This window comes from Ranitomeya imitator, chromosome 1 (genome assembly GCF_032444005.1).
Source record: "Ranitomeya imitator isolate aRanImi1 chromosome 1, aRanImi1.pri, whole genome shotgun sequence".
NCBI lineage: Eukaryota > Metazoa > Chordata > Amphibia > Anura > Dendrobatidae > Ranitomeya > Ranitomeya imitator.
Window position 1 is genome coordinate 936,350,627 of NC_091282.1, and position 22,512 is coordinate 936,373,138.

Here is a 22,512-nt window from a genome sequence, read left to right on the forward strand (position 1 = left end):
AAAACACATTTCAACATCATTGCAGTCCTGCCTTAAAAGGAGCAGCTAACATCGTTTTAGTGATTGATCCATTAACACAGGTGTGGGTGTTGATGAGGACAGGGCTGGCGATCAATCAGTCATGATTAAGTAAGAATGACATCACTGGACACTTTAAAAGGAGGCTGGTGCTTGGTATCATTGTTTCTCTTCAGTTAACCATGGTTATCTCTAAAGAAACACGTGCAGCCATCATTGCACTGCACAAAAATGGCCTAACAGGGAAGAGTATCGCAGCTACAAAGATTGCACCTCAGTCAACAGTCTATCGCATCATCAAGAACTTCAAGGAGAGAGCTTCCATTGTTGTCAAAAAGCCTCCAGGGCGCCCAAGAAAGACCAGCAAGCGCCAGGACCGTATCTTAAAACTGTTTCAGCTGCGGGATCGGACTACCAGCAGTGCCGAGCTTGCTCAGGAATGGCAGCAGGCTGGTGTGAGTGCTTCTGCACGCACTGTGAGGCGGAGACTCTTTGAGCAAGGCCTGGTTTCAAGGAGGGCAGCAAAGAAGCCACTTCTCTCCAGAAAAAACATCAGGGACCGACTGATATTCTGCAAAAGGTACAGGGAGTAGACTGCTGAGGACTAGGGCAAAGTCATTTTCTCTGATGAATCCCCTTTTCGATTGTTTGTTTGGGACATCTGGAAAACAGCTTATTCGGAGAAGAAGAGGTGAGCGCTCCCACCAGTCTTGTCTCATGCCAACTGTAAAGCATCCTGAAACCATTCATGTGTGGGGTTGCTTCTCAGCCAAGGGAATCAGCTCACTCACAGTCTTGCCTAAAAACACAGCCATGAATAAAGAATGGTACCAGAATGTCCTCCAAGAGCAACTTCTCCCAACCATCCAAGAGCAGTTTGGCGCCCAACAATGCCTTTTCCAGCATGATGGAGCACCTTGCCATAAAGCAAAGGTGATAACTAAATGGCTCATGGAACAAAACATAGAGATTTTGGGACCATGGCCTGGAAACTCCCCAGATCGTAATCCCATTGAGAACTTGTGGTCAATCATCAAGAGACGGGTGGACAAACAAAAACCAACAAATTCTGGCAAAATGCAAGCATTGATTATGCAAGAATGGACTGCGATCAGTCAGGATTTGGTCCAGAAGTTGATTGAGAGCATGCCAGGGAGCAGAGGTGTCAAACTGCATTCCTCGAGGGATGCAAACAGGTCATGTTTTCTGGATTTCCTTGTGTTGCACAGGAGATAATTTAATCACCTGCACAGAATGATTCCAGCACCTTGTGCAATGCTAAGGAAATCTTGAAAACACGCATGGTTTGAGGCCCTCGAGGAATGCAGTTTGACACCCCTGCCAGGGAGAATTGCAGAGGTCTTGAAGAAGAAGGGTCAACACTGCAAATATTGACTTGCTGCATTAACTCATTCTAACTGTCAATATAACCTATTGGTACTCATAATATGATTGCAATTATATTTCTGTATGTGATATAAACATCAGAAAAACACTAATAAAAACCAGAGGGCAGCAGATCATGTGAAAATATAATTTTGGTGTCATTCGCAAAACTTCTGGCCATGACTTTACATAAAATTTACAGTTTTCTTTAAGCTGCATAATTATGCACACTAATAGTTTCTCAATATTTACCATCTCAATTGTTTATTTTCAACTGTTAAAGTGAGAGCAATAAATAAACAAATCAACATTTGCAAAAATACATTTCAAAAAAATTATTTTCAACAAATATTCCACCTTTCTTTTCAATAACAGTCATAAGGGTATGCTCACACAGGGCGTTTTAGCTGCATTTTTTATGCACATTTTCAGCTGCATTTTACAGTACCAGCAAAGTCTATAAGATTTCAGAAATCTCATGCACACAGCTTGTCCTCAGCATTTTGTGCTTTGCTGGGTTTTTGCAGAACAGAGCATGTCACTTCTTTCATCGTTTTGGCAGCATTTTTCACCCGTTATAAGTAATGGGTGTTGAAAAAACGCAGGTATCAGATTTTGCTGCATTTTTTGTGCAAAGACCTTAGTAAGAAGAATATGATTTTTTTTGTCTTTACACTTTATCTGCATGCATAAGAGACAAATATAGCATGACAAAATGCAGCAAAAACTGCAGCAAAAATGCAGGAAAGAGTAAATAAAACTTGCTTTTTTCTGCAGTACCTTTACTGCCAATAGAGCAGGTTTTTCTGCAGAAAAAAAAGCAGCAAAATCATCACGTGTGAACATAGCCTTAGCCTTCCATCCATGAAGCCTGTCAGTTTCTGAAACTGATAATAAACTTTTTGGGCAGCACCAACCACAGCCTCCCAGACACTGTTTAAGACAGGTCTACTGTTTTCCTTCCTGGTAAATCTCCTGGGTTTAAGAAAGGCCCTCAAGTTCTCAATAGGGTTGAGGCCATGTCATCATTCTTTCATCTTTAAGGCCTTTTCCTGTCAGCCAATCAGTGGAGAACTTCAATACATCCAATGAAGAATTGTGCTGCATAAAAATCATAGCTTTCTTGAACAATGCAGATGTTTTCCTATGCCACTGCTTGAAGAAAGTAACTTCTAAAAACTAACAGTAGGTTTTGGAGTTGATTGTGTGTCCATCTTCAACCCAAAAAGGTCCCACTAGCAAATTACCAGCCCATAGCATTACCCCAAGTCCACTTTGCTGGAGGTCTTCTCCCATTACTGATCCTTCCACCTTGTCCATCACGAGTCACTCTCATCTCATCAGTCCATAAAACTTTTAAAATCTTTCTTCGGACATTTCTTGGTCCATTCTTGACATTTCAACTTCTGTCTCTAGTTCAGTGGTGGTCCGTTTTCAGCTCTCCTCACCTTGGCCATGTATCTGAGCACTGAACACCTTGTACTTGTGGATACTTCAGGGAGGTTGTAGTTCTGGAATATGACAGCTCTGTAGTATAATGGATTCTTGGTTGCATCACGTCTGATTCTTTTTAAATCTCTGGCAGTTAGTGTGTGTCTACTTTTCTCAACATGGTTTTGCAATGCTTTTGACTATTTGAACCAACACTTTCGATAATTCTGTGATTACGCCCCACTAACTTAGCAATTTCAAGAGTCCTGCTTCAATTTGTAAGAATTTTAATCAATTTTGACTTTTTGGAGTCAGATACATCTCTTTTTTTGCCCATTTTGACTGAGGAAAACAAGCTGCCTAATAATTATGCACCCCTTGATAAAGGGTGTTGATATACTTAATAAATGTATATTTTCTTTAACAGTTGCAATTGTAAATATTCAATGTTTGCATATTATAGCATTTGAGAGTGCAGCTGTATTTTCTTGTTTATATTTAATGGGAACCTGCCCATTAACCTTCAGCTATGGGTTAATCTGCAAGTTAATAGCATTCTGAGGCCAAGCAGATGCCTCACTGATAGCTCCAATGCCAGGAGGACATTAACTTTAATCCTCTTGGCAGACTTGGGCTCTCAGTTATAGGGGTGGGCCAGCGTGGCTTCAGTCACTGCTCAGTGCAAAGTGAGCGAAGGCTATAACTACACTCTGGCACTGACTGACAGCCAGCTAAAATGCTATTAGTCAGGGCCAAGGCGTGGTTACAGCCACCAGACATTATTATGTTATAGACATATTTTCAAGGCAATGTTATTAAATGCAATTTCTGGGAAAATTTCGCTGAGCCAGGAGAATAAAAATTCAAAAGCTTTGATCATCCTTTATAGTCAACTTCTCTTACACTTTTACTGATACCTGAGTTTTCATCTGGTCTCTGCGATTCCTGGTTATTTTATTTATTTGTGATTGCATAAGAATCTTATAGAAAGTGCTTTGATTTGTTTAGAATTTGAGGTAAACTTAGAGACGCTATGGCCCTGCCTTCAGTATGATTTCCATAATACAAGTCTGTATTGCTGCCTAAGTTAGCCATTTATCGAAAAATGATATAGCAAAAGATTATACATTTCAGAGTTCCCAAATACTTTGAAAGAGTTACTTAAAGGGGTTGTCTTGTACAAATCGATAAGTCTGCAGTCACTTTGTGTCACTTCAGACTTATGAATCCGCCCAGCGCATGCACTGTGTGCTGCAGGGATTCGCCAGTTTCTCACCTGGACCAGAAGGCATGTATGAGTGATACACAATCCCGGCTCAAGCCCATCTAGTGCACATGGCCTCGCTCCATACACTTGTATTGAGTGAGGCTGTGCCCCAACTAATGATGTGGTTATCCAGTGGGTGTGACAAACAAAAGGGAATGGTCTTACGCCATAGAGGTGTATGGAAGCAGGGCAACAGGCACGGAGTATGTATAAAACATACATACCCTCTGGCCTTAAGTCAGAAGCTGGCAACCCCCCGCAGCGCAAAGTACGTTTGCTGGGGAATTCATAAGTCTGCAGTCAAACAGAATGACTGCAGACTTATCAATCTGAATTTGACAACTCCTTTAAAACTGGAAATACAGTTAAAATAAAATCTATATTTTTATCAAATGAATTAATAAGAGGATGTATGGATCTGTTAACACAGTAAAAAAGTTATTACACAAATAATATAACCAATATAAGGTTACTATAAGATATTTATTTAATCATATGAACATATATCTTAACATCATATAATACTACAAGATATTATATAATAGTATATTGTATGCTATTATTTGCATATTTACCAATAAAAATAAAATTTGCTATATTTTCTTACTTTTGAATGTGAAAGAAAAGGTGGCTGGTGAATACTGACAGATTTTGTCAACCTGTTTGAAACATCAAAGTACCGTGTTATTTCATATTTCCCTGGTCCTGGTGTACCCTAGACAAAAGTAAGAAAATATAATAAAAAATTATAAAGCATGGCATTATTATTATTATTATTTTTAACATCCTAGTGATTGAGTTAATTTTAAACTTAACCCCTTAAAGTCCAGGGGCATTTCCGTTTTTGTGTTTCCATTTTTTGCTAGCATTCTTCCCACGGTCATAACTTTTTTTTATTTTTCAATCAATATAGTCAAGTGAGGACTAGTTTTTAGCAGGACAAGTATTAATTTTGAATGGCACCATTGATTTTACCATATCGTGTACTGGAAAACGGGACAAAAGTTCCAAATGCGGTGAAATTGCAAAAAAAAAAGTGCAAATCCACAATTGTTTTTTTGATTTTTTTTTACCATGTTCACTAAATACTAAAACTGACCTGCCATTATGATTCCCCAGGTCATTATGAGTTCACAGACACCAAACTTGTATAGGTTGTTTTGTATTTAAGTGGTTTAGTGGTAAAAAAAAATACAAAGTTTGTAAAAAAAAAAAAAAGCGTTGCCATTTTCCAAGACCCGGAGCGTCTTTATTTTTGGGTATCTGGGGCCGGGTGAGGGCTTATTTTTTGGGTGCCGATTTTATGTTTTTATTAATACCATTTTAGTGAGCATGCGATATTTTGCTCGCCCGTTATTGAATTTTATTGCAATGTTGCAGTGATCAAAAAAATTTAATTCTGGCGTTTGATTTTTTTTCTTGCTACACCGTCAACAAATTGGATTAATTATTTTTATATATTGATAGATCAGGCAATTCTGAACGCAGCTATACCAAATATGTTTTTTTTATTGTTTTATTGTGAATGGGGCGGGGGGGTGATTTGAACTTTTATATATTTTTTTATATTTTTAAAAACATTTTTTTTTACTTTTTACTGCTTCAAAAGTCTCCATGGGAGACTAGAAGCTGTGATCATCTGCAGCCCTGATCTATGTAGCAGAAATGCTCACTTGCTATGAGAGCTGACCGCTGGGCATCGCACATAGCTATCTGGCTATGACAATCACAGGGGTCTCCTGCAAACCCTGGATTGCCATGCCAACCCTTTGGCAACCTGCGGTCATGTGACACGGGTGCCGATGGGCAGGATTAGGCCGGGGTCACACTTGCGGTTCCCATGCAAGAATCTCGCACGAGTCTCTCGCATCAATACCCGGCAGCAGCACTCGGGACCAGTGCGTTCAGCTGCGGTCCCGAGTGCCAGCGGCAGTGCTGAGTATTGATGCAAGAGATTCGTGCAAGTTTCTCACATTGCACTCAAAATTGTAACCCCGACCTAAGTGTTGTGCTTCTGGCGCAATCAGATTAAATGCCGCTGAGATTAACAGAGGCATTTAGCATGTTAACAGCCGTGGGAAGAATTGCGATTCCACCCATGGCTGTTAGGGGCACATGACAGCTTGTCAGATCAGTGGCCTGTGCTGGAAAAGGTGCGGGCTCATCACCGAAGCCTGCACCAAACAGGGGGAGGCGTCGAATGTCAGATATTTTCATCATTGGACGTTAAGTGGTTAAAGGGGTTATCCACTGCAGGGAAAAAGGAGTCCTAAGGGAGTAAAATAGATCAAATAACAAACGCCGCAAGTACCCATCCTCCCATAGTCTAGCCCTGATCCTCATCTCACTCCGGGTTTGGTGTTTTGACTACAGCAGTGATGTCATGTCACCAGCGTGCATCATCAATGGTCTAGCTCAAGGGTCTCAAACTGCATTCCTCGAGGGCCATACATGTTTTCAAGATTTCCTTTGCATTGCATAAGGTGCTGTAATCATTATGTGTGTAGGTGATTAAATTATCACCTGTGCAATACAAGGAAATCCTGAAAACATGACCTGTTTGCGGCCCTTGAGGAATGCAGTTTGAGACTTCTGGTCTAGCTAGTCACTGAGCTCAGTGCATGTGCACTGAGGTTGATGGCACACAACAATGAGCCCAATGCATAAGCCACTGAACTTAGAGATAGGCTGGCTAGAGCAGTGACGTCATGTCCATTTTGCGATTCTACGCTATGTGAACTACAAACAGGACATCGCCACTGTAGTCAAAGCTCCGGGTGGGGAGTTAATGCTGGATCCAGGTAGGTTAAGTATGCTGCATTTTTTATTTTATATATTTCACTCAGTTTAGGGTCCACTTTCCTGAAAGTGGACAACACCTTTAATTAAAAAGTCTAATTTTTCAAATCTGACAAGTCACTTTATGTGGTAGTAACTCAGGAATCGTTTCACCATATCTCAGTGATTCTGAGAATGTATTTTCTAAATAAACTACATACAAAGATTATAATGGGCACGTGTTTTATCCATAGAAAACACGGATAAAAGACGTCTGTGCAACCCGCATGTCTGAAAGAGGCCTAAATCCCATACACTTTGATACAATTGCAATATGCTGTGTTTCTTTGCCCATGATAATACGCAGCTTAAAGAATGCTCCAAATACTCATCATTGGAACTTATCCTCAATATGTACATTCAACTTTTGTGGAAAGTTTTGTGTTAATTCATGGGAAAACAATAGAAAGTAAACCATAAAGTATTCTTGATAAATTAAGAAAAAGATTTTTCTTTTAAAATAGACAGTTCAGGGGCGTGTCCTGGCTGCTGCAATGTGAGGAAGCAGGAGTCTTAAGCTCTCACAGAAACCCTGACAACAAAGCGTCAAAAGTGACTTTGAGACCTTTTTGTTGCCAAGATTTTGCCTTCAATCAAAAGCCTAACTTCTAAAGCTTAAAATGAGACCAAAACCAGGTCTCTAGGCAAAGCAGAAACCGAGATAGGAAGATCTGAACTTTCTGTGCTAGAAGCACCTCATGGTGACACTGCCATTGTGAGAAGTCTTTGTCTCCCCTCCTGAAGGATTACAACATCTACAGGCTCTGACACACTGGAGCTGAGCTGTGACAAGCTGCTGAAGAAAGAGCCTGTTGCTGGGGATATCCCCAGACACCTCCGGCTGCCAGGAGGATTGCAGTTCGATTATTGCAGTGCAGGACCATGGGGGCCGCTCCAGAGCCCCCCTCATCACAGCTCAGGGGCCGCTCCGGACCGCTGCAGCGGCGGGAGGGACACCTTTTGCCGCTGCGGCCATCGCTGGAGAGGACACCTCCGCGCCAGATGTGAAGCCGCGACCTGCCGCTAATCACTAGAGGACACAGCAAACTAGGACGTGAGCACCGCAGCACAGCATTCTCAGGCCAGGATCCGGAGATCTACAGCTGGTCCAGGAGCAACCGTCACCGCAGCCTCAGAGGACGGCACACTGTAGCAGAACCCCTGCAAAAGTATCACAGCATTACAGTAGCGGCCGCAAGAACTGGTGCAGGGGACACAGCAGCACCGCCTTAATAGGCAGAAGGTAAGACTGCTACAGAAATCACCCTTAGCACCAACGAGCATATTTAAAGCTGGGAGCATGCAGCTATGGAACACTGATAACTTTATTAGCGGAAGCCGCGCGGTGGTATAAATTTGTGTACTGTTTGCCGGAAAATACTGCAATAAGGTGCGGGTAGCAAAGCTGTGGAATATAAATAATTAACTCTGCTGGCAAGGAGCGGCGCGCTGTTAAAGAATTGTGCACTGTGATCCAGAAAGTGATGCAATAGTGAGCGGGCAGTAAAGCTGTGGAATAAACAACTGCCTTCATATAAAGTAAGGGGTATAAATCCTGAGAGGTTAAGACTATATAACAGAGGGCACTTTGGAGCTGTGTACCACCAAAATAACATCAATTAGTGCGCATATAGGCACAAACAAGTTAGAGTGATTATCACATACTGTGGCAAAGCTGGGCAGCTGCAGCAGGGGGGGGGGAAGGTGCACTTAGCCTTGCATAGTGGTAACCTGAGTACAGAAACCTAACATATGTGAAGATACTATTATCACTGTACAAAATAAATCTGGGGAGATCCCTCAAAAAGTAACTTATAAAGGGATTGTGGTCACATTATAATCGTAATACTTATTAAATGGAGCAAAGAACCGGAATAAAAAAACACGCTTCCAGATCATATGTGGACATACCTAATTTGCTGAGCCCAGACAAGTCTAGATCCCCACAAAAAGGGGACGATTATAAATCAAATAAAGCAATAGGGTTGCAATCAAGTAACATAAAAATGGCTTTGCAAAAAAGTGCGCCCGCAACACGGTCCAACAACACAAAAACAAACACAGAAGTGAAAGTTAAGGGTGCCCCTTCTCCACCTGTTGTTATCCCAGCTGGGGTACAGGCGATGGATACTTTCTTGTCAGCAAAAAGATCCGCTTCTGAGGAGCCATTAGTACCTATAGGTAACACTAAAAGGGATCGTCCGGACTCGGACATAGGGGCAGTTAAACCAAATATTCAAGAAGAATTTTTTCAAACCATCATATCATTAATAGATGACAAACTAAACGCCGGATTTGATAAACACAATTCAATATTTGAAGAAGTATGTGGAGGTTTTGCAAAAAAACTGGAACTGCAAGACTCTAGAATATTCGAATTAGAACAGAAAACGGAGTCCCTAACTACCCAAAACATGGCACTAAAAAAGGAAATAAATGACATGAGGCTTAAAATAGCGGATATTGAAGATAGGAGTCGCAGGAATAATCTAAAAATAAGGGGTATACCGGAGGAAGTAAAACAGTCAGACCTTCCGGACTTTGTAAAAACAGTGTTCAAAAAAGCTTTGCCCGATATCTCAAATCTGGAACTTTGCATTGACAGAGCCCATAGATTGCCTAAACCAAAAGGAATATCAGAGGAGAAGCCTAGGGACACTATTCTCCGCTTACATTTTTACGGGACTAAAGAAAAAATACAGAATTTTGTCAAAAATAAGGGATCCCTACCGGAACCTTATGATAGGTTGAAAATCTTCACAGACCTTTCTAAACATACATTGGATACGCGCAGGTCCTTTAAACCTCTGACTGATATTCTCAAGGAGGAACATATCCAATACAAGTGGGGTTTCCCTACAAAACTTATGTTCCATTATAAGGACAAATTCAAGATCATTAACTCAGTAGAGGAGGCTCTGAACCTCTTTAGATCTCAAAATTGAAAGAACTGGGTAGTTTTTCTAACCTTTTCTCTCCTTTATAATAGGCTTTAGTTAAAAGATGGTCTCTAATTAAGGGGGTATTGTGGGAGTTTTATTACACACAAACTTTTCCCCCATTGGATCAAAGGTCCCTTTAGGGACGAAGATCGGTCGATTGAACTGGATTATTTGAAGTTAAACAACACAACTGGTTTTTCTTTTCTTTTTTTTTTCTCTTTTATTTTCTATATTTCTAGTTCAATCTTGATATTCTTTAGGTATTAAATTTGTTTTAAGTTTTTTTTCTTGCAGCATCGTCAACGGTCCACAACATGCAACTGAAATTCATGTCCTACAACGTCAGGGGACTCAACAGTCCGTGGAAGAGGTATGCCGTCTGGAGGGAGATTAAACAACTGCAGGCAGAAATTGTATGCCTGCAGGAAACAAAGCTCCGAGAAGGTAATCACCCCACATTCTCAAATAAAAACTTCTCACACTGCTTTTCTTCATTGAACAAAGGAAGGAAGGCAGGAGTGATTACATTGGTTAAAAACACTGTTCCATTCCAACTTATAGAAGAGGTTAAAGACACAAATGGCAGATTTCATATTTTAATTTGTCAAATTAACGCGGTAATTTGTACCATCGTAAATATATATGCCCCTAATACAAAACAACTAAGCTTCCTAAATAAGGTTATGAGGAAAATCCATAAATGTAAACAAGGAGAATTATACATTATGGGAGATTTTAATATGGTCCCCGATGGGAAACTTGACTCTACTTCTGCCTCACGTAGTTCCTCTATTAGTCTCGACAAATGGATTACCAGTAACGAGTTATTTGACACTTTCAGATGTTTAAACTCTACCTCGAGGGAGTTTTCCTTCTTCTCACTGGTACATAAAACTGAGTCCAGGATTGACCTGTTTCTAACAGAAATATATACTATAACTAAAATAAAAAAAGCCACTATTCTGGACAGGTCAATATCTGATCACTCACCCATAGTAACTGAAGTCATGATTGGACCCTATCTTAAAAATTCTGCTTTGTGGAAATGCAATAGTTACCTGCTCAACGTTCCAGAATACAGAGAGGAAATTAAAACCTCATTGCAAAATTATTTCAAAGAAAACATAAATGGTGAAACACACCCATTTGTGATATGGAACGCCCACAAAGCAGTAATTAAGGGAAAATTAATTCAGATCTCAGCTAGACATAACGCAAAACAAAGAGAAAAAATTATGAATATTCAGAAAAAAATCAGAGAAAAAGAAAATAATCTTAATAACCCAAATAATGACGCGCAAAGCGTTTACAAAGACATACTCGCACTGAGACAACAATTGAATAAAGCTATTATGGAGGACTATGAAAAAATAATTAAGGCATCAAAATTTAAGAACTATTCCGAGACTAATAAACCGACGAAATACATGCTAGCCAAACTTAAAAGAGACAGGATAAATAAAAGAGTAAATAAAATAAAAAATAGTTTGGGGGATATGATCCACCATCCAACAAACATAGCAGAAGAATTTGCTAAATTCTACCACAAATTATACAGGGTGGAGCGCGGTAATTTGCTGATTTGGGAATGAAATACAAAAATTATGATCATTAGAAAAATTTATTTTATATTTTAATTATACTGAACAGTAATGGAATTTTTAAATTACATGGTTTTAAATAGTGTATCTGGCAAATGTCGACCTTCGCTATCCACACACTGCTGCATACGTTTTCTGAAGTTTTCATGAACTCTAACAAGCATGTCCTCTGGTATTCTGCCAATTTCAGCTTCAATATTGTTCCTTAGGTCTTCCAAGGTGTTGGGACGGTTGATATACACCTTAGACTTCAGGTAACCCCAAAGGAAAAAATCGCATGGGGCTAAATCTGGTGAGCATGCTGGCCAGTTCACATCTCCCCTCAAAGAGATAAGCCGTCCAGGAAACATTTGCCTCAAACAATTCATGGTAACCCTCGCTGTGTGTGCAGTGGCACCATCCTGTTGGAACCATGTATCCTCTAGTTCCATTGCCTCAAGAGCCGGCTGAAAATAATCCTGTATCATAGACAAGTACCGTTCGGAGTTCACAGTTATGGCACGACCATTATCCTGAAAAAAGTAAGGACCAATGATGCCTACTCGTGATATGGCGCACCACACAGTGACGCGGTCCGAATGCAGAGGTCTCTCGTGAACTTCTCTGGGGTTTGTTTCACTCCAGTAACGCATATTTTGTTTGTTTACACACCCACTGAGGTGAAAATGTGCCTCATCAGAAAAAAACACAATTGCGTCACGGGGTATCGTTGCTAACATGTCTTCACAAGAGGTCCGCCGTGTCAAATAGTCCCATGCTGACAAATGTTGGACCACGCACATTTTATACGCGTGAAAATTCAGTTCATCATGAAGAATCCGGTGGAGAGAACGTCTTAAAATGCCAAGAGCAAATGATTGCTTCCGAGCAGAGCGTTTCGGAGATTGCAGTACTGCTGCTCTAACTCTCTCGATGTTTTGTGGTGTTGTAATCCTTCTCTCAGGTCCCCTTCGTACACATGACACATTCCCTGCTGTTCTGAATGCATTCACCCAATTTACAATTGATTGCCGTCCAGGAACATGTCCGCGTGGAGGATCAGCGAATTGTAAACGAAAAGCACGCTGCACTGCAATGATCGAGTGGGCATTTGAAAAATACGCTTCAACACAAAATGACCTCTCCTCACGTGTCCACTGCATGATGGCAACTGAAAGGCAGAGGAATACAAATCTCCCATCAGCCACTGTAAGCCACACCCACTCTCCCCTCTCTTCGACCGACAGTGCCGCCACAGCATGCAGTGCAAAAAAGCAAATTACCGCGCTCCACCCTGTATAACTTAAAGGATGATCCTTTAACCCCCATTCCAGATCCAAAAGAAATTAGGTCATTTCTTAGTAAATTACACCTTCCAACAGTGGAATCATCAGATCTAGATAATTTAACAAAGGCCATCACAGTATCTGAAGTCAGAGATACAATAAAATCCTTGAAACTCCAAAAATCACCAGGACCAGATGGGTTGGTTAATGAATATTACAGGATCTTCTCAGATCTATTGGCTCCTCACATGACTAATATTTTTAACACTGCATCAAGTTTAGGTGTTCTTCCCAAAGAAATGCTGGAGGCAACTTTGATAATGATCCCAAAACCACAGAGCAACATTGACGAAATAAAAAACTATAGGCCTATTTCACTTATAAACACAGACGTTAAAGTTTATTCGAAAATCTTAGCTAATAGGTTAAAAGAAATCTTACCAAAAGTGATAAAACATGACCAATCTGGGTTTATCGAGGGGAGACAAACCTCCGATGCCACCAGGAGATTACTCAACATTCTCAGCAAAATTAACGCCAATGGTACTTCATCTGTACTGTTGACACTTGATGCCGAAAAGGCGTTTGATCGAATAAATTGGCAGTATCTTAAAATGGTGATGGAGAAATTCGGTTTTGATGATAAATGGCTCACATCGGTATTTGCGCTTTACTCGATACCCAGTGCAAAAATTTACATTAACAACAACTTATCAAAATCCTTCCCAATAAGTAATGGAACTAGACAGGGTTGCCCACTGTCCCCCCTGTTGTTTGCCCTGGCAATTGAACCCTTAGCAGAAATGATTCGTATTAACAAGAATGTTCTAGGAGTGGACATCGGTAGCAACCAATATAAAATATCCCTGTTTGCAGACGATATGTTACTAACTCTAACAGACCCCCACAATTCCATTAAAAACCTCCTGGAAATACTTGAGGAATTTTCTAAAATTTCTCTATTTAAGATAAACAATATTAAATCAAAGATACTCCAACTCAACTTACAAGAAGAAACCATTAATTCAATAAAACAAATGGTAGATTTTACCTGGGAGGAGGAACAGATTTCATATTTAGGAATTACTTTTACAAAAAGGGTTAGCGAATTGGCCAAGACTAATGGGGAGAACATTCTTTCAGTAATTAATAAAGATTTTCAATCATGGGGTAAAGTGGGGTTATCGTTGATGGGTAGGGTTCTAGCGGTCAAATCAATGATACTTCCAAAAATTCTGTACATCTTTAGAACATTACCTTTGATGTTTTCTTCAGAATTTTTCAAAAACTGTCAAAAAAAAATACTGTCTTTTGTCTGGAGTGGGAAAAAAGCCAGAATATCTAGGGACATCCTTTACAAAAGTAAAAGAAATGGTGGATTAGGTCTCCCGAACTTACAAGCATACCACAAAATTAATTTAATAAAACATAGCCAGGGATGGTTCAATAAAAAAGATAACCCGGTGTGGCTCGATATGGAGTTGTCTTTAAATAAATCTGATTCTTTGGGAAACCTTCTCATTAAACATACCCTAAATTTAGACAAATATAAACGTAGTCATCCGATTATCTCAGCCATTCTTCAAGCATGGGATAAATTAGCTAAAATCCCGGGGGAAAAAAATAAAACAACAATTGGGTAAATTCTACCAATTTCATTAATAACCTCTCTATTCGGACAAAAATTTCCAACATTATGGGAACAAAAGGGAGTAAAAAAATTAGGAGACTTGTTGGCAAACAATAAACTACTAAATTTCTCAGAAATCAAACAAAAATTTAATATCCCTTCGTCAGAATTTAATCAGTACCTCATTGTTAAAGAATGCCTTCAGATCTTCATTTCTAAGGCTTCTCCTAAATTCGAACCAATATATTTATTGCTTAGAAATCTTGATCATAAAGTTTTCTGGAGCACTAAGTTCCTATATAATATTTTCAATAAAGACTATACATTTAAAAAGAACAAATACATGAAAAAATAGGGGAAAACATTAGGCCTACAAATAGATGACGAGCAGTGGGAAGAAGCATTAAAAAACACTTATGCCTCTAATATCTCGCTTCCACTCCACGAGACATATTACAAATTAGTTACAAGGTGGTATCTTACACCAGATAGAATTACTCATTTCGGCGGAAGCTCTTCACCGTTGTGTTGGAGGGGATGTGGAAACAAGGGGGACTTACTTCACATATTTTGGTCATGTCCAAAATTAACAAACCTGTGGAAGCAGGTCTCCAAATACATTAGTACTCTGCTCAATGAGGACTTTGTCTTGACTCCCCAGACGGCTCTCCTATCAGTGCACATCGAAAAATTACATTACTCAATGAGGTTTGTAATAATCCATATCTTGTTGATAGTTAAAAACAAAATTGCAGCGATGTGGAAGAGCTCTGAGGCTCCGAGTTTCCCTGACGTTGTGGACAATCTTAATCTTCACAATTCCTTAGATCTTAAATTCGCTATAGCGAATGGATGTTTACAAAAATATGAAAAAAAATGGAATAAATGGAACCTCAGATTCCAAAATCAGTAATCTTTTTGGTGGATTGTGGTGTTGTTGACGATCAAATTAAGACGAGTAACTAAGTTAAAAGTTTTCTTTCTTTATTAGGGCAATTTGTTTCTGGCCTAACTAGGTCAGTGGCCCAAAAAGCAAGGTTATTGCTTATCTGTTAGTTTTGTTCTTTCTTGTTTTGTTATTATGTTTCCCCTGCCCCTTCCTCTTCCCCTCCTGTTCCCCTATTCCCCTTCCCCCCTTCTCCCAACCACTTCCTTTTCTTTGATGTAGATGCATACTAATATTTCACAAATGCATTATATTGGTTTTGTTTAAAAAAAATTGTTAATAAAAATTATTTGAAAACAAAAAAAAAAAAAAATAGACAGTTCAGTGTTAGAAGCTAGCAGCACTTCACAAATGAAAAACTTTTTGCAGTAATTTTAGAAGAAAGCATCGATATTTCTAATTATTTGACCACCCATTCTAAAATTAAAAAATAAAAATTCTGCAAAGGGAGAGAACAACAGACAAATTACACAGCATGGAAGCACTTTGTGAAGCAATTTTTCATGAAATGAGCAGTGTCACTAAAAAAGTCTGACACATAGAAAGACTTTAATGTGCCAGGAGAATGAGCAGAAGAAAAATAGAATCTAGAATTCCAGTGTGGTCACAATACTACATAGAGTGATGAAAATTACACTTAGTAATAAATGATTGTGTGCCAAAAGTACGAAAGGGACACTTACCAGGTGGCATACACATGCAGTGATTTGCTGTTGTGCTTTAGTAATTTACTGTATGTTGGTCACTTACAGGTGCTTCTCACAAAATTAGAATATCATCAAAAAGTTAATTTATTTCAGCTCTTCAATGCAAAAAAGTGAAACTCATAAATTATATAAAGTTAAGTGATCTATTTCAAGTGTTTATTTCTGTTAACTGTTAATGTTGATGATTCTGGCTTACAGCCAATGAAAACCCAAAAGTCATTATCTCGGTAACTTAGAATAATTAACAAAAAACATCTGTGAAGGCTTCCTAAACATTTAAAAAGGTCTCAGTAGGCTCCACAATCATGGGGAAGATTGCTGACTTGACAGATGTCCAGAAGGCAGCTATTGACACACTCCACAAGGAAAGTAAATTTTGAATTTCATTTGGAAATCAAGGTCCCAGAGTCTGGAGGAAGAGTGTAGAGGCACACAATCCAAGATGCTTGAGGTCTAGTGTGAAGTTTCCACAATCAGTGATGGTTTGGGGAGCCATGCCATCTGCTGGTGTAGGCCCACTGTGTTTTATCAAGACCAAAGTCAGCACAGCCATCTACCAGGAAATTTTAGAGCACGTCATGCTTCCCTCTGCCGACAAACTTGTTAGAGATGGAAATTTCATTGTCCAGCAGGACTTGGCACCTGTACCCACTGCCAAAAGTACCAATACCTGCTTTAAAAACTACAGTATCACTGTGATTGATTGGCCAGCAAACTCGCCTGATCTTAAACCCATAGAGAATCTATGGGGTATTGGCAAGAGGAAGAGGAGAGACCCCAAACCCAACAATGCAGAAAAGCTGAAGGCTGCTATCAAAGCAAGCTGGGCTTCCATAACACCTCAGCAGTGCCATAAGCTGATAGCCTCCATCCCACGCCACACTGATGCAGTAATTGATGCAAAAGGATCCCCGACCAAGTATTGAGTGCATTTACTGAACATATATTTCAGTAGGCCAACATTTCAGATTTAAAAAAAACTGTTATAAAGTATTCTAATTTACTGAGATACTGACTTTTTAGTTTTCTTGGCTGTAAGCCATAATCATCAACATTAACAAAATTAAACACTTGAAATAGATCACTCTGTTTGTAATGACTCTATATAATATACGAGTTTCACTTTTTGTGTTGAAGAACTAAAATAAATTAACTTTTTGATGATATTTTAATTTTGTGAGAAGCACCTGTATCAGCTTGGTAGCCTGCTAATGTTATAAAAATGTAAGGCTAGTAACACAGGTAGTTGACTGATGATCTATTCAAAGACAGTAGAAATTTGATAATGGTACACAGCAGTCGGCCATGGGCCATGCAGGAGGTATCAGGGTCTGGGCCAGCATTTACAGCTTTGAATTTAAGTTCAAATTAAGATGAGGTTGGTGACGGACTGGTGTAAGCTTGCAGTGCTGGGATCCCTGATTCTTCATGCAACAGCCAAACAGCTTTTCTGCTCAGCCACAATCAGGTGGCACAAATACATCTTTATAGACTACTATTGTTAGAAACATTTAAGGATAGTGATACTGTGAAGCATGGAGGTGGCAACATCAAGCTTTGAGGCGGTTTCTCTGCAAAGAGACCAGGAAGACTGATCGGTGTACATGAAAGAATGAATGGGGCCATGTATCATGAGATTTTGAGTGCAAACCTCCTTCCATCAGCAAGGGCATTGAAGATGAAACATGGATGGGTCTTTCAGCATGATAATGATCCCTAGCACACCACCAGGGCAACGAAGGAGTAACTTCATAAGAAGCATATGAAGGTCCTGGAGTGGCCTAGCCAGCCTCGAGATTTCAACTCCATAGAAAACCTTTGGAGGGAGTTGAAAGTCCATGTTGACCAGCGACAGGCCCAAAACATCGCTGCTCTAGAGGAGATCTGAAAGGAGGAATGGGCCAATATACAACCAACAGTGTGTGCCAAACTTGGGAAGACTTACAGAAAACGTTTAACCTCTGTCATTGCCATCAAAGGATATATAACAATATATTGAGATAAACTTTTGTTAATGACCAAATACTTATTTTCCACCATAATTTGCAAAATAAATCTTCCCAAATCAGACAAGGTGATTTTCTGGATTTGTTTTCTCATTTTGACTCTCATAGTTGTGGTCTAACTATGAAGTCAATTACAGGTCTCTCACCTTTTTAAGTGGGAGAACTTGCACAATTGGTGGCTGACTAAATACTTTTTTCCCCACTGTATGGCACTAAAAATGACACCATTGTTTAGTCTGCGCAATCTGCGACTCGGGTGCAAAAGTCATCAGAGATCCATGACTTGTTCATTTTAATGAACGTTAGGCAGTCTACATTTTGAGGTGACAGCCAGATGTGCTTATCCATCAGGACACTATCAACAGCACTGAAGACACGTTCTTAGAGAATGCTGATTGCCGGGCATGACAAAACCTCTAAGGCGTGACAGGCGAGCTCAGGCCTTCTTCTATTTTTGAAGACAAAAATTAAAAAAGGGTCCAAACCCACTTATAGCATTGATATTGAGCTCGAGATACTCCTGCACCATTCTCTCCAGTCGTTCACAACATATCAAACTTGTACTCTGTTCTGCTGGTGTATGGGCTGGTGTAAAAAAATGTGTGAAGCGACTCACAGAAATTGCTTATACCTCTTACACTGCTGCTACTAATATTTTTCATTGACGACTTCCCGGTTTGGAAGTCTATAAATGTGATGCACACTGTGTGCCTCCCTGCTGTCTTAGAGAAAACCACTCTTAAGATGACAAGATTACCACAGAAAACAGGCCAATGGAATAGTAAAAAAAAAAAAAGTACGGCACTTGGAAAAACGGAAAATCCAAAAGTGTGAAAACGGAAAATCACCCAGTCAGGAAGGTGTTAAAGGTACTCTGTCCTGTCAAAAAATAGTATCTGATCTGAAGACAGGATGTTATTGAGACCAACGAGCTGTGATTGATATACACTTTTATGGGAGAAATTTCACTGAAACCTACATTTTATTTACAGTCTACCCTGTATGACTGTGCTTGCAAAGAAAGCTGTCAACTGAGTAGGAAAACCCACTGGACTTGCGTGAACACAAACACCAGAAAAATGTTTAGAATTGAGAGTCCTCAGTGGTTGCTACCAGGACTCTCAATTCTAAATATTTTTCTATCCACTGGCTAACACGGTACGAAGATAGATATCTTTCCTGTACAAACACCAGGGAATTCAATGAATACAATATAAGTTAGGGCTTTAGGGCTCACACAGACATCTGTGAATCTCTGTCCAATCAAAGATAGCAAATGCAGTGACTGGCTGTTGGTCTCCCGACCAAAGCATGACAGTTTCATATATTTCATTGATACTGTCATGCTCGGGTATGGAGACCCATGGCCAGTCCATGCAATGGACAGAGATCCATGGACGTCTGCTCAAGTCTTTATACTAAATCTTCTCCAACAAACCTACAGTGGGGAAATAAGTATTTGATACCTGCCGATTTTGCAAGTTTTCCCACCTCAAAAGAATACAGAGGTCTGTAATTTTTATTGTAGGTACATTTCAACTGTGAGAGACAGAATCTAAAAACATAAAACAGAAATCACTTTGTATGATTCTTCATTAATTAAGTTGCATCAAGAATCATTAAGAATTTTGGCTCTCACAGAGCTGTTAGCTTTTATTTAAGAAGCCCTCTTACTCTGCACTCATTACCTGTATTAATTGTTCCTGTTTGAACTTGTTACCTGTATTAAAGACACATGTCCACACACTCAGTCAATCACACTCCAACCTCTCCACCATGGCCAAGACCAAAGATCTGTCTAAAAACACCATGGACAAAATTGTAGACCTGCATAAGGCTGGGATGAGCTACAGAACAATAGGCAATGGAAAGAAAAATTATGATCAGCTCACCTATCCATGAGTGCACAGGATCCCAAATCCAAGGGAAGGCAGTCCATAAAGAGAAAGAAACGGGTGGGTCCAAAACTTCAAATAAAATTCCAAAATGTATTTCCATCAATTAAAACATGATTCCAGGCAAAAATTCACATTCTACAATGGATGAATATGACATCCATAGAGAAAGTCCCAAGATAAATTTAATGTCCTGGTTGACGCGTTTCAAAGTGATACTTCTTATTCATAAACTAATTTATTATGAATAGGAAGTATCACTTTGAAATGCGTCAACCAGGACATTAAGCTTCTTTTGCTACTTTCTTCTTGGACTGTCACGCTGCTGCTATGCAGGTAGCAGCAGCTCCACTAAATGGCACAAGTGGAGGGAGGACTGCAAACAGCAGGAGCAGACCTGTAGCGCAGCAGCGAGGCCACAACCAGGTGGCATGGGAATAGTAAAACAAGCCGGGTCAATATTAGTTTGTAGCACAGTACAAAAGGAATAACCAAGCACAGAGTCAGAAACAAGCCAAATGGGTCAATACCGGTCAGGAGCAGATATGCCAAAAGCAGGAAACGAAACAGCAGGTCAGAGTCCAAGCCAAGTCAGGTACCAGAGAATCCAAACACGAGATGGGAACACAGAGTCAGGATGGGAAGAGGGGAATAAACAGACGCGGGTACAGTCATCAAAAGCAGCAGGACTAATCAGGGTACGCAGAGTCAGCTACACACGCCATAGGCAGAAACTATATCTGACACCGCCTGCAGGATACAGCAGAGATAAATAGCAAACCTGAACCCAGAATGAGGCAGAGCAACGTTAACCCTTTACATGATAGCCTGATGAAGGCATCGCTGACACGTGCATCGGGGTGACATGTGTGCTGCTGGCCTCCCATCTACTCATTCTACAAGGGGTCCAAGCAAGGTATGCGTACTACTATTACACTGCATGCTTTGCGTGCATGCTCCCATTATAAATATTATAGTACTGGTTTGGCATACTTAGGATACGTTTGGACTACCAGATTGTAGAGATATAAACTATAGGGTATATGTTATAGATTGCCTTTTTATTAGATATAGCGATTTGCTAAGTATAACATTGATAATGCATGATTGATTTTTGGCCAAGCACACTACGTCCTATGTCCTCTCCTTCTGTATATTGAACATATGCACTTTGTGATTTTTTTTTCCTTTCCCTCCCGTTTCTACTGTTTAGTTATTTTTGAATGTTAATAAACAATTTGTATTTTTTCATTATTCTTGGGCCAGATGATCGTTCTTTTTTGTTTATTTCTCTTTTGGTATTTATGAGTACCGTATTAACGACCAGTCCACTATTTATTCCTTTACTATGTACCATGATTTACAATATGACATCCTAGTTTTATATATCAGCTAAAATGGTACTATTTTCTATGTTGAGTTATATTTTCATGTTTAGAGGACTGTGTGTTTGCCAATTGTACTGTGTGCAGGGTTTTGCGGGGTCCATTATACAGGGTGAACCATTTATATGGATACACCTAAATAAAATGGCAATGGTTGGTGATATCAACTTCCTGTCTGACAACAATAATATGGTGCACCATCTTGGGTGTCAGGTCTGAGCATTCCTACTTGAACAGTTTCATGGAAAGTGGAATGGTCGTCGTGGGCCAGTTGAATGGCCACAAAGGTCTCTCGATCTGACCCCCTTAGACTTTTATCTTTGGGGTCATCCAAAGGCAATTGTCTATGCTGTGAAGATACGAGATGTGCAGCAAATGAAACAACGGATACTGGAAGCCTGGACTACCATTTCTTCTGCGGTGTTGCTATCAGTGTGTCAAGAGTGGGAGAGGAGAGTTGCATTGACAATCCAACACAATGGGCAGCACTTTGAACATATTTCATAAGTGGTCATAAACTTGTAAATAACTCATGAAAGAATAAAGTTATGTTAAAACCAAGCACACCATTGTTTTTCTTATGAAATTCTCGATACGTTTGATGTGTCACATGACCCTCTTCTCATTGGAAAAAAAAAAGTTGGATCCAAAATAGCCAATTTCAAAATGGCCGCCATAGTCACCACCCAAAAGTTTTCCCTTTCCCATATACAAATGTTCCTCAAACAGGAAGTTGATAACACCAACCATTCCCATTTTATTTAGGTGTATCCATATAAATGGCCCACCCTGTACTATGTGAAATGTTGTATGGTGGGGTCATTATACTGTCTAGAGGTTTATATGGTGAATGGTGGGCTATTATGCTGTTTGCAGGGCTAGTGTGAGCCATTATAATGTGTGAAGGCCATTATATAGTGTGGGGGCCACGATACTGTATGGAGGGCTGTGTGGGGCCATCATATTATGTAGAGGTCTTTGTCAGGGCCATTATACTGGGTGTTGGTGACTATGTGGGCCAACGTACTGTGCTAAGATCACTGTGCAGTATCATACTTTGCAGGAGTACTAGAAGATCATCATACTTTGAGTCACAATTCAATCTCTCAATGTATCATGGATGCATTTAATGACAGCTTAGCTGCTCTATAGGATCAGGATCATGCTGAGCTGTCAGTATTGTGAATGACAGCTC

At 39.8% G+C, this 22,512-nt stretch overlaps 1 protein-coding gene across 3 annotated transcripts in view; it reads right to left on the reverse strand.

The window, feature by feature from the left end:
• The window catches only part of STPG2 (sperm tail PG-rich repeat containing 2), a 1,447,347-nt gene that overhangs the window by 1,061,221 nt on the left and 363,614 nt on the right, over positions 1-22,512 (reverse strand). For all 3 annotated transcript variants that reach the window (XM_069743604.1, XM_069743605.1, XM_069743603.1), the window contains exon 8: positions 4,710-4,817. In XM_069743604.1, coding sequence (XP_069599705.1) covers positions 4,710-4,817 — 108 coding nt within the window. The remainder of the gene's footprint in view (positions 1-4,709; positions 4,818-22,512) is intronic.